This window comes from Pygocentrus nattereri, chromosome 2 (genome assembly GCF_015220715.1).
Source record: "Pygocentrus nattereri isolate fPygNat1 chromosome 2, fPygNat1.pri, whole genome shotgun sequence".
Taxonomy (NCBI): Eukaryota; Metazoa; Chordata; class Actinopteri; order Characiformes; family Serrasalmidae; genus Pygocentrus; species Pygocentrus nattereri.
In genome coordinates this window covers 44,315,262-44,332,763 of record NC_051212.1, presented here as the reverse complement: position 1 = coordinate 44,332,763, position 17,502 = coordinate 44,315,262, and the positions used below count along the sequence as shown (strand labels likewise).

The 17,502-nt window shown below is 37.8% G+C and overlaps 1 long non-coding RNA gene and 2 gene segments (V, D, J or C); all 3 read right to left on the bottom strand.

Annotated features, from left to right (window-relative positions):
* Positions 1-962: 962 nt before the first annotated feature.
* LOC108415440 lies at positions 963-5,679 on the bottom strand. Of its 2 annotated transcripts, none has more exons than XR_005129427.1 (3): positions 5,645-5,679; positions 2,496-2,646; positions 963-1,048 (listed from the first exon to the last, which is right to left on the bottom strand). It is a non-coding gene; the product is annotated as an uncharacterized LOC108415440 (long non-coding RNA). The 2 variants fall into 2 exon arrangements; XR_005129426.1 differs by lacking the exon at positions 5,645-5,679 and adding an exon at positions 2,744-2,914.
* Positions 5,680-6,909: 1,230 nt separating this feature from the next.
* On the bottom strand, positions 6,910-8,255 carry LOC119262059. The segment is given in 2 exon segments: positions 6,910-7,373; positions 7,623-8,255. Coding segments are annotated over 2 exon segments (417 nt in total).
* An 8,366-nt stretch (positions 8,256-16,621) lies between these two features.
* On the bottom strand, positions 16,622-17,125 carry LOC108415847 (the record flags this gene model as incomplete). The annotated part of the segment is given in 2 exon segments: positions 16,622-16,908; positions 17,077-17,125. Coding segments are annotated over 2 exon segments (327 nt in total), but the record flags the coding sequence as incomplete, so codon positions are not given.
* Positions 17,126-17,502: the final 377 nt, after the last annotated feature.

Sequence of the window (17,502 nt, the reverse complement as noted above, 5' to 3'; positions counted from 1 at the left end):
CATAATTTTTCATGACATTGTGCAATAATACAGAGCTCAGTTGTTATGAGATGGTCAGTGTGTGTATATCATTTATTTTACAATGGCCTCAAATGCGACCAGTACTATCAATTTTATGAAGTAACACTGAGATAAATAACTGTGTCATTACTGGTTTATCCGTCTACTCAGGCTTTCGCAGGAAGCTCATTGTTTGTTAAGGAGCTCTTTGTTACTCTTTACAGTTCTTCATCATGACTAAGCATGTTTTTACATGCCATGCAATGATTCGTGTTCATAAACAAGTGTTTATAGTGTTTCTTTTAATTTAGTGGGTGAGTATTCTAAATGTATTTTCTGGAAAACAAATACGTAACTTTTGAATTCTGAGTATATATTATCAATACTATCAATACTTGTGTTTTATTATACATCCCAACCCTGTGTTTAACTTGTCAAAAAGAATCCAGACACCAGACACACACACACACACACACACACACACAGTGTAGTTCTCTTTTCAATAGTCACAGTCACATTTGACATCGGAATAACTCAATAAATCTTCCTCTCATAAAATCCTCTTAGGCAAAGTGTCACTGTCTCCACTGCAGAAGCCTTGGCAATGAGGCCTTTTGTTCAGTTGTAAGAAAGTGTGCCAGAGACAGTCCTCCAGAATGTTCCGTTTACACTTACTAAAGGAGACTTTTATTATAGAAAATGTGTGAGTGAAGTGTGTTTTTGTACAGTGTAGCTGAGTTTCCTGTAACTGTGGGCTGCAGAGCACAGTAGTACAGTGCAGAGTCTGACGCTACAGTATGAGAGATGTTCAGATCCACACGCTCAAACTGTTTCTTAACCTCTGCTGTCAGACGAAGAGCAGAATCAGATGCGATATTAAACTCTGTCAGATAAAGGAGGAATTCTGATCTGGATCCAGGATACTGGCGATACCACTGGAAGGTGTCTCCTGTAGCTGCGCTGTAGTTACATGATAGAGTGACATCTTCTCCCTCCAATACATGCTTTTCAAAGAAGAGTGGCTGTATTCCAACTGCAGCAGTGTTGTCTAGAAAGAAAGAATGAGAGAGAGAGAGAGAGAGAGAGAGAGAGAGAGAGAGAGAGAGAGAGAGAAAGAAAGTGAATTTTATAGCTGAGTGTGAGGTGTATCTACAATCAGAAGGTTTTTGGTTAAATTCGCTAAAATCCTTTTTGAGAAAAATGCACTGCTGAATGACTCACCTTCAAACTGAGTAAAGATCAACAAGACACAGAGCAACATCATGACTGATCTTCAGACAGACAAAATGACTGGAAGAGTCAGTACTGAGTTCATTCTTCAAAGTGTTGATCTGACAGAGGCTCAGTTAGACTTTTTACATTTTACTAGAGCTCCACCTTCTGGTAAAGAGTTGTGATATAACTTTTCAGAAGTATATGAAGATTTACTTTTAAGGAGATGTTTACAAGAATGTTCTAGCTTGTTAAATAAAATTATGATAATTAGTTTATGTAGACCATTGGGCTGCTCTGTGTACATTCATGCATATATGGAAATGGGCTCTTTGAATATTTAATGAGAAATGACTTAACTAAAGCAAGACAGTGCATTTTTAATAGATTACTAAGCTTTATTAAGGGAGAGATGATGTGCACTTATTAGAAATAAAGATGTATATTATATATTATGTACATACCACACATTATGTACATATCCATATCTAGTTTTAATCACATGGTTTTGCTCTTTCATTTTTTTTAGATTTAAACAGCTTTAAAGTCGATTTGGACATTACTAGGCAAAATCATCAGTTTATTCTCATTCACAATATACTGTAATAGCAGAGTGTGACCTGGGGGAGGCTCTGTGTTTGCTACCAGAGATGGACTAACGTAGCATTCAGCCAATCAGACTTCATATTTTGTAAGCCAATCATATCAGACCTGGGGGGTCTCTGGTTATGTTCTGCAAAGTAATTTGTAACAAAGCTCAAGATAGAATTTGAATATTTGTCCATCTACAATATGGATTCATGGCAAATTGTGTTCAGTATAGCTGGATATCTGTTTTTGGTTGCTCGTTAACTCTTGTTAACTTTATGTAACTGGGTTTAAATGAGGTAAGGAAAAGAGATTAACTCAAAAACATTGGCTAACTAGCTGACAAGCCAACTAGTTTAACCTCACTGTGAAGTGAGTGTGAGAGTGTGACAGAGTAAGAGAGATAGAAATAAAGTTATGAACAGCTCTTTATGTTCTTTGTTTTTAGATTTCTCCAGTATTTGTAAACCAGTATTTGTCTTATATTGTTGTTTACAGTAAGTTGTCAGTTTGCCGATGCGAGGCACCAGAATGTAACTGCTGAAGCATTGAAGGTGGAATGAGAAAAGAAGCTGACTTGAGCTTTGTGAGAAAAGGTCATCATAACACACTTTTATATCCCACAATTCCTCAACCTGTGTATGGAAATTAAGAGGGAGCAGCTCCACTGAAGGCCAGTCAGATGAAAGTTTTACCAGTTAAAACAGAAATGAGGTCTGTCTTCTGTGAAGGTTTCTTCATGTATTAAGCACACAGCTCCACCTTCTGTAACAGGTTCTCCCTCTTTTCTAAGAACATCAGTCTCCTGATCTTCTGATGATCCAATTTGATCAGCACCAAACACACCTGAAAGAAAAGTAGCAGAGAAATAAGATTAGATATTTTAATAAAGTAGCATTCTTCAATCTTCAATTATTTCTGAGCACATCTTCACAGTGAGTACCTGATGTGATGATGAGGATGATGAGGAGGTTTCTCTTCATTGTAAATATGATCAGACGGAGTCAGTAGTGTGTTTAAGCTCTCAGTGCGCTAAAGCTAATGTTAGTGTGAATCTCTCTGAAGTGAGTGCAGTTATGAGAAACTACAACAGGAAACTCCTGCTCTGGGAGCTGCTCCACTGAGCTTTCTGTCTTTGTGGAAGATCGAAGCAGAAAAAAAAGATCAATAAATACTCAAAGTAATCATGTAACATGAAAAAATACTTTTCAAAGACTTTCCAAGCTTGCTAAAAATAATTGTTTATATGGATCTTATTATACTCAAAATAGTTTAATGTGCCCCTACAGGAAATCTCGTGTTTAACTTTCGATAAATAAATATGTGCTCTGTTGAACTGAAGTGTTAATTCCATAATTATTTATAATTCAGTAATAGAAACTTATTTTATATCCTCAAATACAAACCACACACACACACACACACACACACACATACACACACACACACACACCAATTCCTGTTACAAAACAACACTGATTGCTTCCTACATTCAGCACCACACAGCACAAAACTCATCAAATACAGTCAGCTTCACCAGTCTCACAGACACGACTAACTAATACTATAGAAAGCACAGAGAACAAAAATATGTGGCTAAAAACAAAATAAGTATTTACTCATTTATACCACATTAGAATCTGAAATCCAGGATTATATTACCAGTTTTTTAAGTAACAACATTAAAGACAATTAAAGGATGGTCTTGAAACTAAACAGAAAATTTGCTGCATTGGTGTTTTTATGCTGTGATACATTTTTAATCATTTGTTTGCGTTTAGGGTTGAATACTGAATATGTGGTTTGTAAGATGATGGTAAAATGAAGCTGACAGGTTCATTTGTAAGATTATTGTTTAGAGCTGAATGTGATGATGTCACATTGGTTCTGAGGACACAGTAGAGTCTCTCTCTCTCTCTCTCTCTCTCTCTGTCTCTCTCTCTCTCTCACGCACACATCCATACACACACACATATAATGTCTATGCTAATCACTGTAAGGGTCATCCAATTTGACATCATTTGTAGCAGACAGATTTGGGTTTTCTGAACATTCTGCATGTTTGCTAGCTGTTATCTGTAGTTCTAGTAAAGAAAAATCGTTTTCAGCCCCTCAGTTTAAACAACATACAGGTTCTTACTTCATCAGTACTCTTGCTCAGAGGGTCCCGGAGCTCCATGGATCCCCTGTATTTCACATTTTACTTGTAAGCATTAAATAATTGTTAATATGTAAACACTGGAATTCAGTTGCTGTGATTCCTGATTAGCATTCTAAAAGGTAATTAATGACTTAATTAATAAGCAACATGGAGCTCAATGATCTTAGCCGGGAAAGCGAAGTTACTGTAATGTTTACATTTCAGGGCAGGATTTTTTTGACATGTCTTTTCTGACTGTTACTGTGATTAGAATGTCCCTTTGTTTATACAGAACAAAGGAGTTCAGAATGTTAAGCTGTTTGTCTCAAAATTGATGAGCATTAAGAACCTCTAGTAGTCCATGGGCCTATACTCATGGGAAGGTGGTAGTTTTTAGGTAACATCACTTTGTCATTAAAAATAAATGGAAAAATAATTACCTTAATAATTAAAAATATTAGAACCAAACATGTTCAAATTATAACCTATATAAATATGAATGGAGAGATACAAATAAAAACACTGGTGGAACAGACTAAATAAACATCATCAGTTTGAGAAAACACAGCTGAGTGGCATGAGATGCAGACAATTGGCAAGAGATGGAAAAGTTCCAAAGGGCGCTTTCACACCTGCCTTGTTCGGTGCAGATCTATCACACTTTTTCTTTCATTTGCTCAGTTTTTAAATATGCAAACACTTCACCCGTATTCAGGTCTGCAACAGAAAGCAGAACCTGTCCAGCAAAAACTTGCAGGGCTCTCTCTGCTTCTAAATTAACCTTGGTTTAATTGACCCTTCATCTGTGTGTGTGTGTGTGTGTGTGTGTGTGTGTGTGTGTGTGTGTGTGTGTGTGTGTGTGTGTGTGTGTGTGTGTGTGTGTGTGTGTGTGTGAGTGTGAGAGATTGAACTGGTCTGATCTTTTTCAGGCCCTAATTCTCAGGTTTTCAGTCCCAGCACATAGGGAAAAAAATGTATTTTAAAAGTGGATGGATGGATGGATGGATGGATGGATGGATGGATGGATGGATGGATGGATGGATGGATGAATGGAAACTTATAAACAGGTGGGCCTTGGGAAAAAGGTTAAAGTCCCCTGTTTTACATCATTTTAGCTGGACATTGCATATAGTGATCTTGGGCTTGTTTGTAGAAACACATTTCATAAAGCTATTGACACAGTTCTTGTGCTTTCATTTCTTCCAGATGCAGTTTGGATCTCTGTAGTGAGGGATCCATCAGAGGATAAGTGATTTTTATGCTGTGCCAGCATCTACTGACAGTTTGAATGGATTTTGTGGATGAGATGTTGCTCTGAAATGCTTCCATTTCACAATAGCACTTACAGTTGACCGGGGCAGATCTAGCAGGTCGGAAATGTCATAAACTGACTTGTGACATATTGCAGACTGGCCTCTTTTAAAGACAATGAGCTCTTTATTGTGACTCATTATATGGCCAGTGTTTGTCTATGCAGAATGCATGGTTATGTGCTTGATTTTACACTTGTTAGCAAACAGTGTTGCTTGAATATTTAAACTCAGTAATTAGAGGGAGTGTCCACATACGTTTGGCCATATATCATATATGAAAAAAAAAACAAGATTCTTGTCTAAATATCCTTTACAAAAAAGTATGACAGGAATTAAAAGTATTCTGTATATGTTGAGCGTGGCACGGTGGTGTGGTGGGTAGTGCTGTCACCTCACAGCAAGTAGGGCCCAGGTTTGATTTCCCCAGCTGGGTGACCAGGGTTCTTTCTGTGTGGAGTTTGCATGTTCTCCCTGTGTCTGCATGGGTTTCCTGTGGGTACTCTGTGAGTGAATGTGTCTGTCCAGGGTGTTTCCAACCTTCCGCCCGATGACCACTGGGATAGGCTCCAGCACACCCTGTAACCCAGAAGAAGGAATAGCTGAACACAGAATATGTGTGTGTCTGTGTATGTGTTGAGCTCTTTACATTCGTCCATATATGTATATAGTATTGCACAAGAGATTGTGCTCCTCTGGTGAAGCGAAACTTTGGTTTTTATACATTTGTTAAAATTTTATATTATATAATTTTATATTATTGTTATAAACATTCAAATGATGTTTATACATTTGTTTAAAGTTACACATAATGCTTTATTTTGAAAGAGAAGTTTCAATCTGTTTAAGTCAAATATTTAGTTAAAAAAACAAACAAAAATAATTCCACAAACCACAGAGCAGTTAGTGTATAGGGCACTGTTGTTGTTGCATAGTTGCTTAGGATTAGAATCAATGTGTGAGTATATTTGCCATAACATTTGTTTTATACGGTTAAATTATTGATTTGGATCTTTTATACAGCGTTTTGTTCATATTTATGCTCGCTGATCAAGATCATGAATCAGTTCAACTCTGAGTCAGTTAAAAATAAATATATATTTCCTGAATAACTACTATGACATTTAATTAATTGTTTTATTTTATTTTCAGTTGATTCTTTTAAACGGCTCCATATGAACCTATTCTATGATCACTTGAGGTAAAATACATCATGTTTAAAATTTGTTTAAGCATACATATTAATAATATGAGTTACCTAAAAAAAAAAGAAAAGAAAAAGAATCCATAGAACAAAACAGGAAAGAAAGGCATAAATTAAGTATTATTTGTCTCAGAACCTGCTATTTTATCTTCAGCATATTTAAACAGTCCTTCTCTTTACTTCAACTACCACATAAGACACAAGAACAAAACTGTTTCAGTGTTCAGTTAAATCTACATGAAGTCTTCCCTCCTGTGGACAGTTTCCCTCATTACATCTCTGTGCACCCTGAGACTACAAACACATAAGAGGTCATTTAGATCAGAATTATGTTCCTAAATTGAATATATTGATTAATACTGGCAAGATTCTACAAAATCATAGTGTCAAATTGACAATCCCAAAGGCATTTTAGAATCTCTTCAGTTTGAAATGTAGTGTATAGTAGTGTAATGTAGTGTGTTCAGTCTTCAAGTTTAAATCTTCATACAGTAGATTCTGAAAAGAAATATCATTATTGATTTCTAGGCTTTGTACAGTATCTAACACTTTAAGTTGTGTATAGTAAAGGGTATAATAGGGGTGTTTTTGTACAGTGTAGCTGGGTTTCCTGTCACTGTGGGCTGCAGGGCACAGTAGTAGAGTGCAGAGTCTGATACTGCAGCAGAGGAGATGATCAGATCCACTTTATTCATTTCTTTTACATGGTTAATTGATATTCCAGGAACTGGAGGTTGAGCTTTAGTAATAACTCCATTATAGTCCAGTATGAGGAACTGTGGAGGTGAACCTGAATACTGCCGATACCAGTGAAGACCATAAGCAGTTCCATTGTAGTTACAGTAAAGTGTAACATTTTGACTTTCAACAGCAAAAACAACGTCTCTGCTTGGAGTGATGACGTCCTCAGCTCTGTTACCTACAACAGTTGAAAGATCATTTTAATAATGTTCACTCCGTCTAAACCAATGAATAAATAAATCTAGCCTTCGCTATGGTAGTTTCTCAGACCCAGATTAAGCCTAATCGAAGACTATAAATATTTTCAAATGGCAAATCACCAAAAGGCCCTGCAATTTAGTCTAAGATTAAGCTTAAACCATATCCTAGAACAACAAATGCATCGAAGTTAGTTTTCTACTTTTCATATAATATCTGAAAGATTTACCTTTAAGAGCTGAGAGCAACAGTACAGTGAAGATGATCATGGTGAACAGCACTTACTGAGAGAAGAACACACACTGAGTTAGAGCTCGTCAGCATGTCAGTGTGCGGATCATCTCTGCTCTCTACACACACTCAGCTCCTCCTCCTGACTGAAGAACTCATCATACACTATTACTCTGCTGAGTCTGTTACAACCATGTGACAAGATGTATGCATTAAACAAGCTTGGAGAAGAAAGTCCTATTAACAGGTTCAGTACTGATATGTCCAAATCCACCAGCCTGTGAGATTCATAATGTCTCGTTATTTATTTATTTTGTTTCTGTCTGTGGTTCTGGATGTGTATGAAGTAATACTCAGCTCTAAATAGCTGGGAATGTTAATTGCAGCATAGAGAAAATGCCATATGGTATGACGAATCTATCATTTGTTAATGGTGAGGTGATGATATGAAGTAATGATACTACACAAGAGATGAAAAAATTCACTTTTCTTGGGTCTCAAAGATTTTTTCTTAGATATTGTATTAATTTTACATAAACATCAGTAAGAGTTTTGTGTTTTAGTTACATGCAAGAACTTTGAACTGTAACACAGAGAACACAAGAAGAGCTGATTTTATTCCTTCATTTAAGCTATTAATGTTATATATAGCCCTGCGATGGACTGGCGACCTGTCCAGGGTGTATCCTGCCTTCCGCCCGAAGACTGCTGGAATAGGCTCCAGCACCCCCCGCGACCCTGACGGAGAAGCGGCTTAGAAAATGGATGGATGGATGGATGGATGGATGGATGGATGGATGGATGGATGGATGTTATATATAGCTGACAAGCAAAACAACGACATGAATGCAACGTTGTGGGAGACAAAATTAAATCATTGTAATCCAATGCAGTTCTATCAAATTTAACACTAATTAAACTAATTAAATTTAACACATGTGCTTCACCATCAAAAGAGATAAAAGTATTAAGACATGAGCATGTCAGCAATTCTTGGTTAGTTCAGGATTCAATTCTGAATATGTGATTTGTAAGAAGATTCTAACAATGTAAACTGGTGCATTTGTAGGCTTATTGTTTTGAACAGCATATTTGCATATGATGTTAAATGTGATGATGTCACAGTGGCTCTTGGGACACAATAATACAATAGACTCACACACATTAACATAATTGTGTCATTGTATGTCATAAACAGTGTGAGGCCTTGAACAGTTCAACACTTTAACACTTAAATATGTGTTCATCAGATGATAATCTTACCTTAAAATGAATGAATGAATGAACTTTATTGTCATTGCACATTGTACTCGTACACTATCACTCAGTCAACCATCAGATGATAATCTTACCTTAAAATCCATTCAGTCCACCAGCCCCTTATTTGGTAGACATATGCATATTTTCTAAAATGCAAGAGAAACAGTTGATCTAACCTCATATGTTCTTTTTTAATACACCATGCATGTATGTATTTATGCAACTTCTACAGCTTTGTTGCACACTTTGTTAAAAGTTATCTGTTTGAAAATTATATATAAATATAAAAGCTATAATAATAAGATCACTAGAACAGTAGAGACATGCATGTACTTCTGTGAATGTGGTTTTGTTACAGTGGGCCTCAGAACACAGTCGCACAGCTTCTGAATCTGAAAATAAAATTCCTCAGTCAGACCTCATTTTGAACATCATCATCATTATTGTATGATTCTGAAAATCTATGTATCATGTACACTCAGAGTTAAGTAGAGATGGTTGAATACTGAATACACTGCACTTAATATATTCAGTAGTGTATTGGGTTATAATGCACAAGAAGTAACTTATTCAGAATACTGAAGTGTTGACAGTGAAGAACAACCAGAAGAAGCTATTGTGTCTGCTCAAGGAAATGCTATTTTATTGAACAAATCAGAAAAGTCCACTGAGTAACGGCAAGAAAACTCACCCTAACCAACCCACAGCCTAACAACATTAAACACAATCAGCACATAAACACAACCTTAAACTAGCAAATAACAACAACAACATTAACAACATTTACAACAACAACAACAGATGTCCTTTTAATGAAGGGGAGGCATGTGCAGTGTAGCTCTGCACGCTACGACCCTGAGGTCCCTTCTGAAATACCACCATTATACCATTTAAAACAGAAGAAACGAGAGTATGAAAGAGAAAAACAAAATTCCTATCCCTTCAGAATAAAATCTTCCTTTTGGTCTGATATTAATATAATATTAAACAATTAATCAACAGAACACAACAACCTAATACACCCTTATATTATAACAGCACTCTAGTATTAAGTTAGTATTGGGTATGACTCCCATTGTACTACATTCAGTGCCTTAAGGAACTGGTAAGCTGATTCCCACTTTTTGGTAAGGCAGTCTGCAACTGGTTCTCAACCTTCTCTGTCACAGAATGACACAGAGGCTGCTAATCTCGAGCCAGAGTCTTTTCCCAGACACTGTGCATCAGCAAGTAAATGACTGCCTGTGACGCTTTGGTAGAACATGTTCGGCAACACCAGTGGTTCGTTCAGAGAACAGCGTAGCCACAAAATATCATTATCAATGCCACCGAACACTGCCAGTGTTTTGACAGTAATCCTTTTGATTCTCTTTGACTGCCAAAAAAGGAGTCAGAACTTTTAATTTTCTCCCAATAGAACAATCCAGTGTCCTCCTTGAGTGCCTCCATCTGAAAGACTTCTAAATGATGCATCACTGAACACAACCATTTTAGGAGCACTGTCTCTGCCCAAGTGTTGATAGTTCAGAACTACATTCATGGGCTTCAGTTTGCAGGCTATTCTGTTTGCTTCATGGATTGTCTGCATAGTTGCATTTTTGATGCTTGATGCCAAGTTGCTAACATCAAACATGACATCTGGCCTGCTCTGTCTTGTAACCCAGAGAATCTGGCCTACCTTGGACCTGAGCTGGTCCCTTTCCTCCCCACAGAGTGATGAGTCTTGTTCCAATCCTTGATCCAGCGCTTGGTCTGCGCTCTCTGTATTCACTTTTCTCTGCCTGAGGTGATGTACCCTAATGCCGGTTCCTCCATATCTGACAAATGGCACTGCACCATCCTGACCAATGACAACTCCCGGTCCCAGGTTAGGATTCTGGCCAAACATGAACTGATGAGGACTGTAGCCTACTACACCGTTTCATTGTACTGAAATGCCAGTGATAGGCCAACAGCAGGCTTTGGTTTGGTCTTAATGTATATCTGACATGTTTCTCATTCACTAACATTTCTCTGCATAATGATGCTACATTCTGGATCTTTATTGCCTGAGCCTGTCAGAGGCCTCTGCAGTCTGTGAGCAGAAACATGAGCAAAATGTCTGTGAAGTTTGATCAGGATTTTGTGTTTATCTGCTAAATTCATTTTTTTCTGAGATTGGAAGTATTTCCTCATCACAGTGACTTTTTACGTTCTTGTTACTTCGTGTCCTTTTAAAGTGACACTTTCAGAAGCTATCAAGACACGGTCATCACCTCCAATGTTTTTGCCTTCATTGTCTAAAATGTTCATACACTAATGACCAGAGCTTGTAATGTTTTGTAAATATTTACAGGTTGATTCAACATGACTGTACTGTCACTGTCCTAATCCAGTACTCTTCCTGCTCTTTTCATGGCTGTCTCCGTTTCAATGAGATGCTTAGTCTCTCTAAATTTTTGTGTGTTTCTGTCTTCCTCCGATTCTTCATCCCATTTTTTGTCTTAGTTCAGTGAAGAGCTATCTAAACATTCATGTCTAAACATAGTTGTGTTTGAAGGGTCTATTATCTATTATTATTTTAGATTTGAGATCTTCCAATCATTACATAAAATATGTGACTATTAAGTAATTATTAATTTCCTGTATATATTTATATAAATATCTCATCAAATGTCCTTCCTCAGTATTTAGTCACTTTTTTCTTCTGTTGAAAAATAAATATTTTTGACATAAAGGGTTAATATTGCTTATGAAACAAAACTGTATCCTCATTCACCTATAAATAAAATCTAACGTGAAGGTCTTTAAACTGTCTTTAGTAATTGTTACATGAATTTTAAAAAATCTAGACTGAAGTATCATTTGGTTCTTGAATATGTTTGAAACTTCTTCTCTTTCCTTCCATTTTAGACTGAACAAAACTGTTTCAGTGTTCAGTGAAGACTAGATGAGGTTTACCCTCCTGTGGACAGTTTCCCTCATTGCATCTTTGTCAGAACATTATCTCACCCTCAAACTAAATATACAGGCTTTAATTTAGGTCAGAATTCTGTTCATAAAAAGGTAAAGAATTAAATATGTTAATCTGTGTTATCAGAACTCCAGAGAAATGTAAGTTCACCAGTTTGAATTTAATATCTCTTCAGTATTACATGTAGTGTTAAATAAAAAGTTCTATATAAGGGCTTTTTGTACAGTGTAGCTGGGTTTCCTGTCACTGTGGGCTGCAGGGCACAGTAGTAGAGTGCAGAGTCTGATATTGTAGCAGAGGAGATTATCAGATCCACACGCTTGTTGTCTTGGTAAAGTTCAACAGACATCCGGGGAGGAGGATCACTCTTAGACGCATATAGGTTAATAGACAGGAGAAACTCTGGTCTGGATCTGGGAAACTGACGATACCACTGAAGAACATCACCAACAAAACTACTAGTGTAGTTGCAGGAGAGAGTAACATTATCACCCTCTGAAACATGGATTTCTCCTTCCAGAGGCACAACTGTCTGTGCTGATGTGTCTCCTAGAAACAGAACAATACTGAAGAAATTAAATTGGAACCTCTCACACAACATTTCAATTAATCTGCTATTAAAACTTAAATTTAGTACTTTTTCAGATTTTTTGCTCATAAATGTTCTCTTACCTAAAAGCAGGGCTAGGAGAGAAAGGATAGAGAGCAGCATGTTGATAGAGATGTGAAGTGACTGAGAGCAGAGTCAGAGCTGAATGGGATCAGTGTAGCTCTCTGCTGAGATACACAGCTCCACCCATAATGCAGCTCATACACTCAATCACAGTGTGCTGCTGCCATGCTTAATGTCTTTTCATCTTGTTTTTTATTAAAAATATGAAACATAAAATAAAATGAAAAACAAACAAAAAAATGTTGTTTAGGATTTGCCCTGCGAAGGACAGGTGACCTGTCCAGAGTGTTTCCTGCCTAATGCCCAATGAGTGCTGAGATAGACTCCAGTGACCCGGGAGGATAAGTGGCTTAGAAAATGTCACTCTGTGTGTGTGTGTGTGTGTGGGTGGGTGTGTGTGTGTGTGTGTGTGTGTATGTGTCTGTGTGTGTGGGTGTGTGTGATTTGTGTTTGTGAGAAAGAGAAAAAAACATGGGCAGACGGTGATTTTAGCAATTAAAACGACTAAGCATAGAAAGGAGAAAATACAAGTTTATGCATCTATCACTCTGGTAGGGGTGTTACAATTGTGTGTTTTCATGGCTTTCCAGATAAACGTTTCAACCCCACAGCATTATCTGAACATTTCTTCCAGTCAGGAGCTCAATGTGTGAAATCAGTTACAGTGACTTGATCAGAGTGTCAAACACATAAACGCTTCCATTGTAGCTCCACATGCTGGTGTGCAGTTAGAGACTGTAACTCTTGACCTAGCAGTGATGTTGAAGAGTGTAAAAACCGTAGAAACACTGCTGTACATGATGCAATCGTATCAACACCACACACACTACCATATCATGTTAGTGTCACTAATGTACTGGCAATGCTTTACCACCCAGATCATATCTGGTCAGTGGTGGTCGTATGATGGTCTCTGTCCACTTACAGTTCCAACCACTGTGGATGTTGTGTGGACAGCAGTGAAGAATGCATGTGAAGCTGCTTCTTTAGATGATTTAATAACAGTGGTGGACAGTAACTAAGTAAATATAGTATGCAGTAACTAAGTAAATGTATTCGTTAAGTAGTTTTTCATGTATCCCTCCACTTGTCATGATTGGCTCCTCCCACTCCATGTGCTTTTTGTTTTAATCTTCCATGTGCGTTTGTTTTGGTTTAGCCCCCTCCTTTCATGACTCCGCCCCTGATTGTCTCCACCTGTTTTCCACCTGTCCCTCGTTTTCCCTGTGAATATAAGCCCTGTGTTGTATGTAAATTTCGAGATGAACAGACTAAAATAAACATAATAAAATAAACAGAATAAAATAAATACAAGGTTTTCTTCCAACAGCAGCGATATATGTATATATACAATGGACAATGATATACACTGCTCAAAAAAATAAAGGGAACGCTCAAATAACACATCCTAGATCTGAATGAATGAAATATTCTCATTGAATACTTTGTTCTGTACAAAGTCGAATGTGCTGAGAACAAAATCACACAAAATTCATCAATAGAAATCAAATTTATTAACCAATGGAGGCCTGGATTTGGAGTCACACACAAAATTAAAGTGGAAAAACACACTATAGGCTGATCCAACTTTGATGTAATGTCCTTAAAACAAGTCAAAATGAGGCTCAGTATTGTGTGTGGCCTCCACAGGCCTGTATGACCTCCCTAAAATGCCTGGCATGCTTCTGATGAGGTGGCAGATGGTCTCCTAAGGGATCTCCTCCCAGACCTGGACTAAAGCATCCGCCAACTCCTGGACAGTCTGTGGTGCAACGTGACGTTGGTGGATGGAGCGAGACATGATGGCCCAGATGTGCTCAATCGGATTCAGGTCTGGGGAACGGGCGGGCCAGTCCATAGCTTCAATGCCTTCATCTTGCAGGAACTGCTGACACACTCCAGCCACATAAGGTCTAGCATTGTCCTGCATTAGGAGGAACCCAGGGCCAACCGCACCAGCATATGGTCTCACAAGGGGTCTGAGGATCTCATCTCGGTACCTAATGGCAGTAAGGCTACGTCTGGCGAGCACATGGTGGGCTGTGCGGCCCTCCAAAGAAATGCCACCCCACACCATTACTGACCCACTGCCAAACCAGTCATGCCGAAGGATGTTGCAGGCAGCAGATCGCTCTCCACGGCGTCTCCAGACTCTGTCACGTCTGTCACATGTGCTCAGTGTGAACCTGCTTTCATCTGTGAAGAGCACATGTGGCGAGTTTGCCAATCCTGGTGTTCTCTGGCAAATGCCAAGCGTCTGGACACTATGCTGACAGACACAGCAAACCTTGTTGCCACAGCTCGCACTGATGTCCCATCCTGGATGACCTGCACTACCTGAGCCACTCGTGTGGGTTGTAGAGTCCGTCTCGTGCTACCACGAGTGTGAAAGCATCACCAGCATTCAAAAGTGACCAAAACATCAGCCAGAAAGCAAAGGTACTGAGAAGTGGTCTGTGGTCCCCACCTGCAGAACCACTACTTTATTGAGTGTGTCTTGCTAATTGCCAATAATTTCCACCTGTTGTCTATTCCATTTGCACAACAGCTGTGAAATTGATTGTCAATCAATGTTGCTTCCTAAGTGGACAGTTTGATTTCACAGAAGTTTGATTTACATGGAGTTATATTGTGTTGTTTAAGTGTTCCCTTTATTTTTTTGAGCAATATATATATATATATATATAGAGAGAGAGAGAGAGAGAGAGAGAGAGAGAGAGAATGAACTGTAATGCAATCTGATACAAAACACTGATCCTGAGAGGAACATAGAGCCTTAAAACCTGTTAAACTGTTCTTTATAAAAATATTATAAAAGTAAATTTCAGATTATTTCTGATAGCATGTATTGCAAAATATTTCTTTATGCTAAAAAAGGCATATATCAGGCAATCTTTAAATAAAGATATGCATGAATATTGAATATTTTTAAACTGATTAAACACATCAGCTTTTTGTATTTGGCATTTAATACTGAATGTGTCATGAGTAAGATGGATGTAACACAAAGCTAACAGGTGCATTTGTAGGATTATTGTTTAGAACTGCATGTTTGTGCACAAACACACACACACACACACACACACACAGCTTCTGGACTGTTAGTGGAACTGATGTTGATGACTTGATTACAGAATACATTCTCAAACTCAAACTCTGTCATTATCTCAAAATAAGTTTTCATCTCTTCTGGAAGAGTCATAACCATATCTGGATGTAGCAACAAAAAAACAGCTCTGGGTGGGTTGAAGCTGTTTGATAATTGCATTTTATTATCACTGATTTTCTTTTGAGTTGAGTCACATCTCTGACTGTCTCTCTCTCTCTTCTACTCTGCAATCTGTGAAAACAGAACAACAGAACTGTTAAAGTGAAGTGAAGAGCAGATGTTTCAGCCAGTGTTTCATGATTCAATGAACAAGAGCAAACAAACTGACTAAAGTAAAACATCTGACTGTTTAATGTGTGCCTCCCCCTTCTGGCTTTACAGAGGTTTAACATAAATATAATAATTACGGTATCAGTTGTTTGAGTTTAATTTTATTTTTCTCATACATTTATTTTAATGAATGAGTATATTTCCTATCAATACAATGCACTTTGCTTTTGAGATTAATGAATGTAAATGTGGTGTCACTGCAGTGGGCCTCAGGACACAGCAGTACAAATTGGATGTAGCTGACTAGATGTGTGGATTTTCAGTAAAACAGAATATAATGATGGACCAGATTTTTACTAGATTAGCTTGTTTATTGCCTGGACACTTCCTACTAATTATTTAAATCACATATTTTACAATACTACTTTATAAATCAATTTGACACTAAATAGTTTTCTATTGTTTTTACATTATCGAAATATTGATTCTAATCTCTTTAAGATGACAAAACTATAAAATAACATGCGTTACTGGGCAGAGAGCAGAAATCATATTAAATAGGTAATAAAATTACATTTTCAGAAATTAGCCTCTTTGCTCTGACACGTCCTTCTATGTTTCATGTAATTGCAACACTAAATGGATGGATTTGCAGAAGTAGAGCTTCATATTCAGTCTCTATAATGGGAGGTTTTTGTACAGTGTAGCTGGGTTTCCTGTCACTGTGGGCTGCAGGGCACAGTAGTAGAGTGCAGAGTCTGATACTGCAGCAGAGGAGATTATCAGATCCACACGCTTATTTCCTTCAACTTCAGCAGACATACGAGGAGGAACAGATTGGCTCGTACCCCCTTGCGGGTAAATGTAAAGGAGAAACTCTGGTTTGGATCTGGGAAACTGACGATACCACTGAAGAGGGTAAGTAGTGCTACTGTAGTTGCAGGACAGAGTAACATGATCACCCTCTGAAACATGCACTTCTCTTACAAGAGGCTCAATTGTCTGCGCTGATGTTTCCCCTGGAAACAGAACAATATTGAAGATATAAAACCCTGGAATCTCTCACACAACAATTAAAAGTAACCCTAACCCTAACCCTGCTATTATATTTAAAAATATAAAATGTTTTCACATATTTCTTATTTTTTTCTCTTGACATTTAGGAAATGTCATTAAAGTTTTCTTACCTAAAAGCAGTGCTAGGAGAGAAAGTATAGAGAGCAGCATGTTGATAGAGATGTGAAGTGACTGAGAGCAGAATCAGAGCTGAATGGGATCAGTGTAGCTCTCTGCTGAGATACACAGCTCCACCCATAATGCAGCTCGTACACTCAGTCACAGTGTACTGCTGTTTTCTTTCTCTTCTGACCTTCTCTGGTTTATCCTAACTGTAATTTAAGGGGTTAGGTATTAAAACATGCATCATGATTCTCACTGCTTCTGTCTGGCAGAAGGTACCGGAGCATCCGTGCCATCAGGTTTTTGAACTCACATTGACTGAACTGAAAGCCCCACTCATACACATATTCTAAACTCACACACTCTCCTCCTCTGATGCTCTGGAACCTGCTGCTAATACAGTGTTTACACTTTGTTTACTCAAGTAGCGCTTA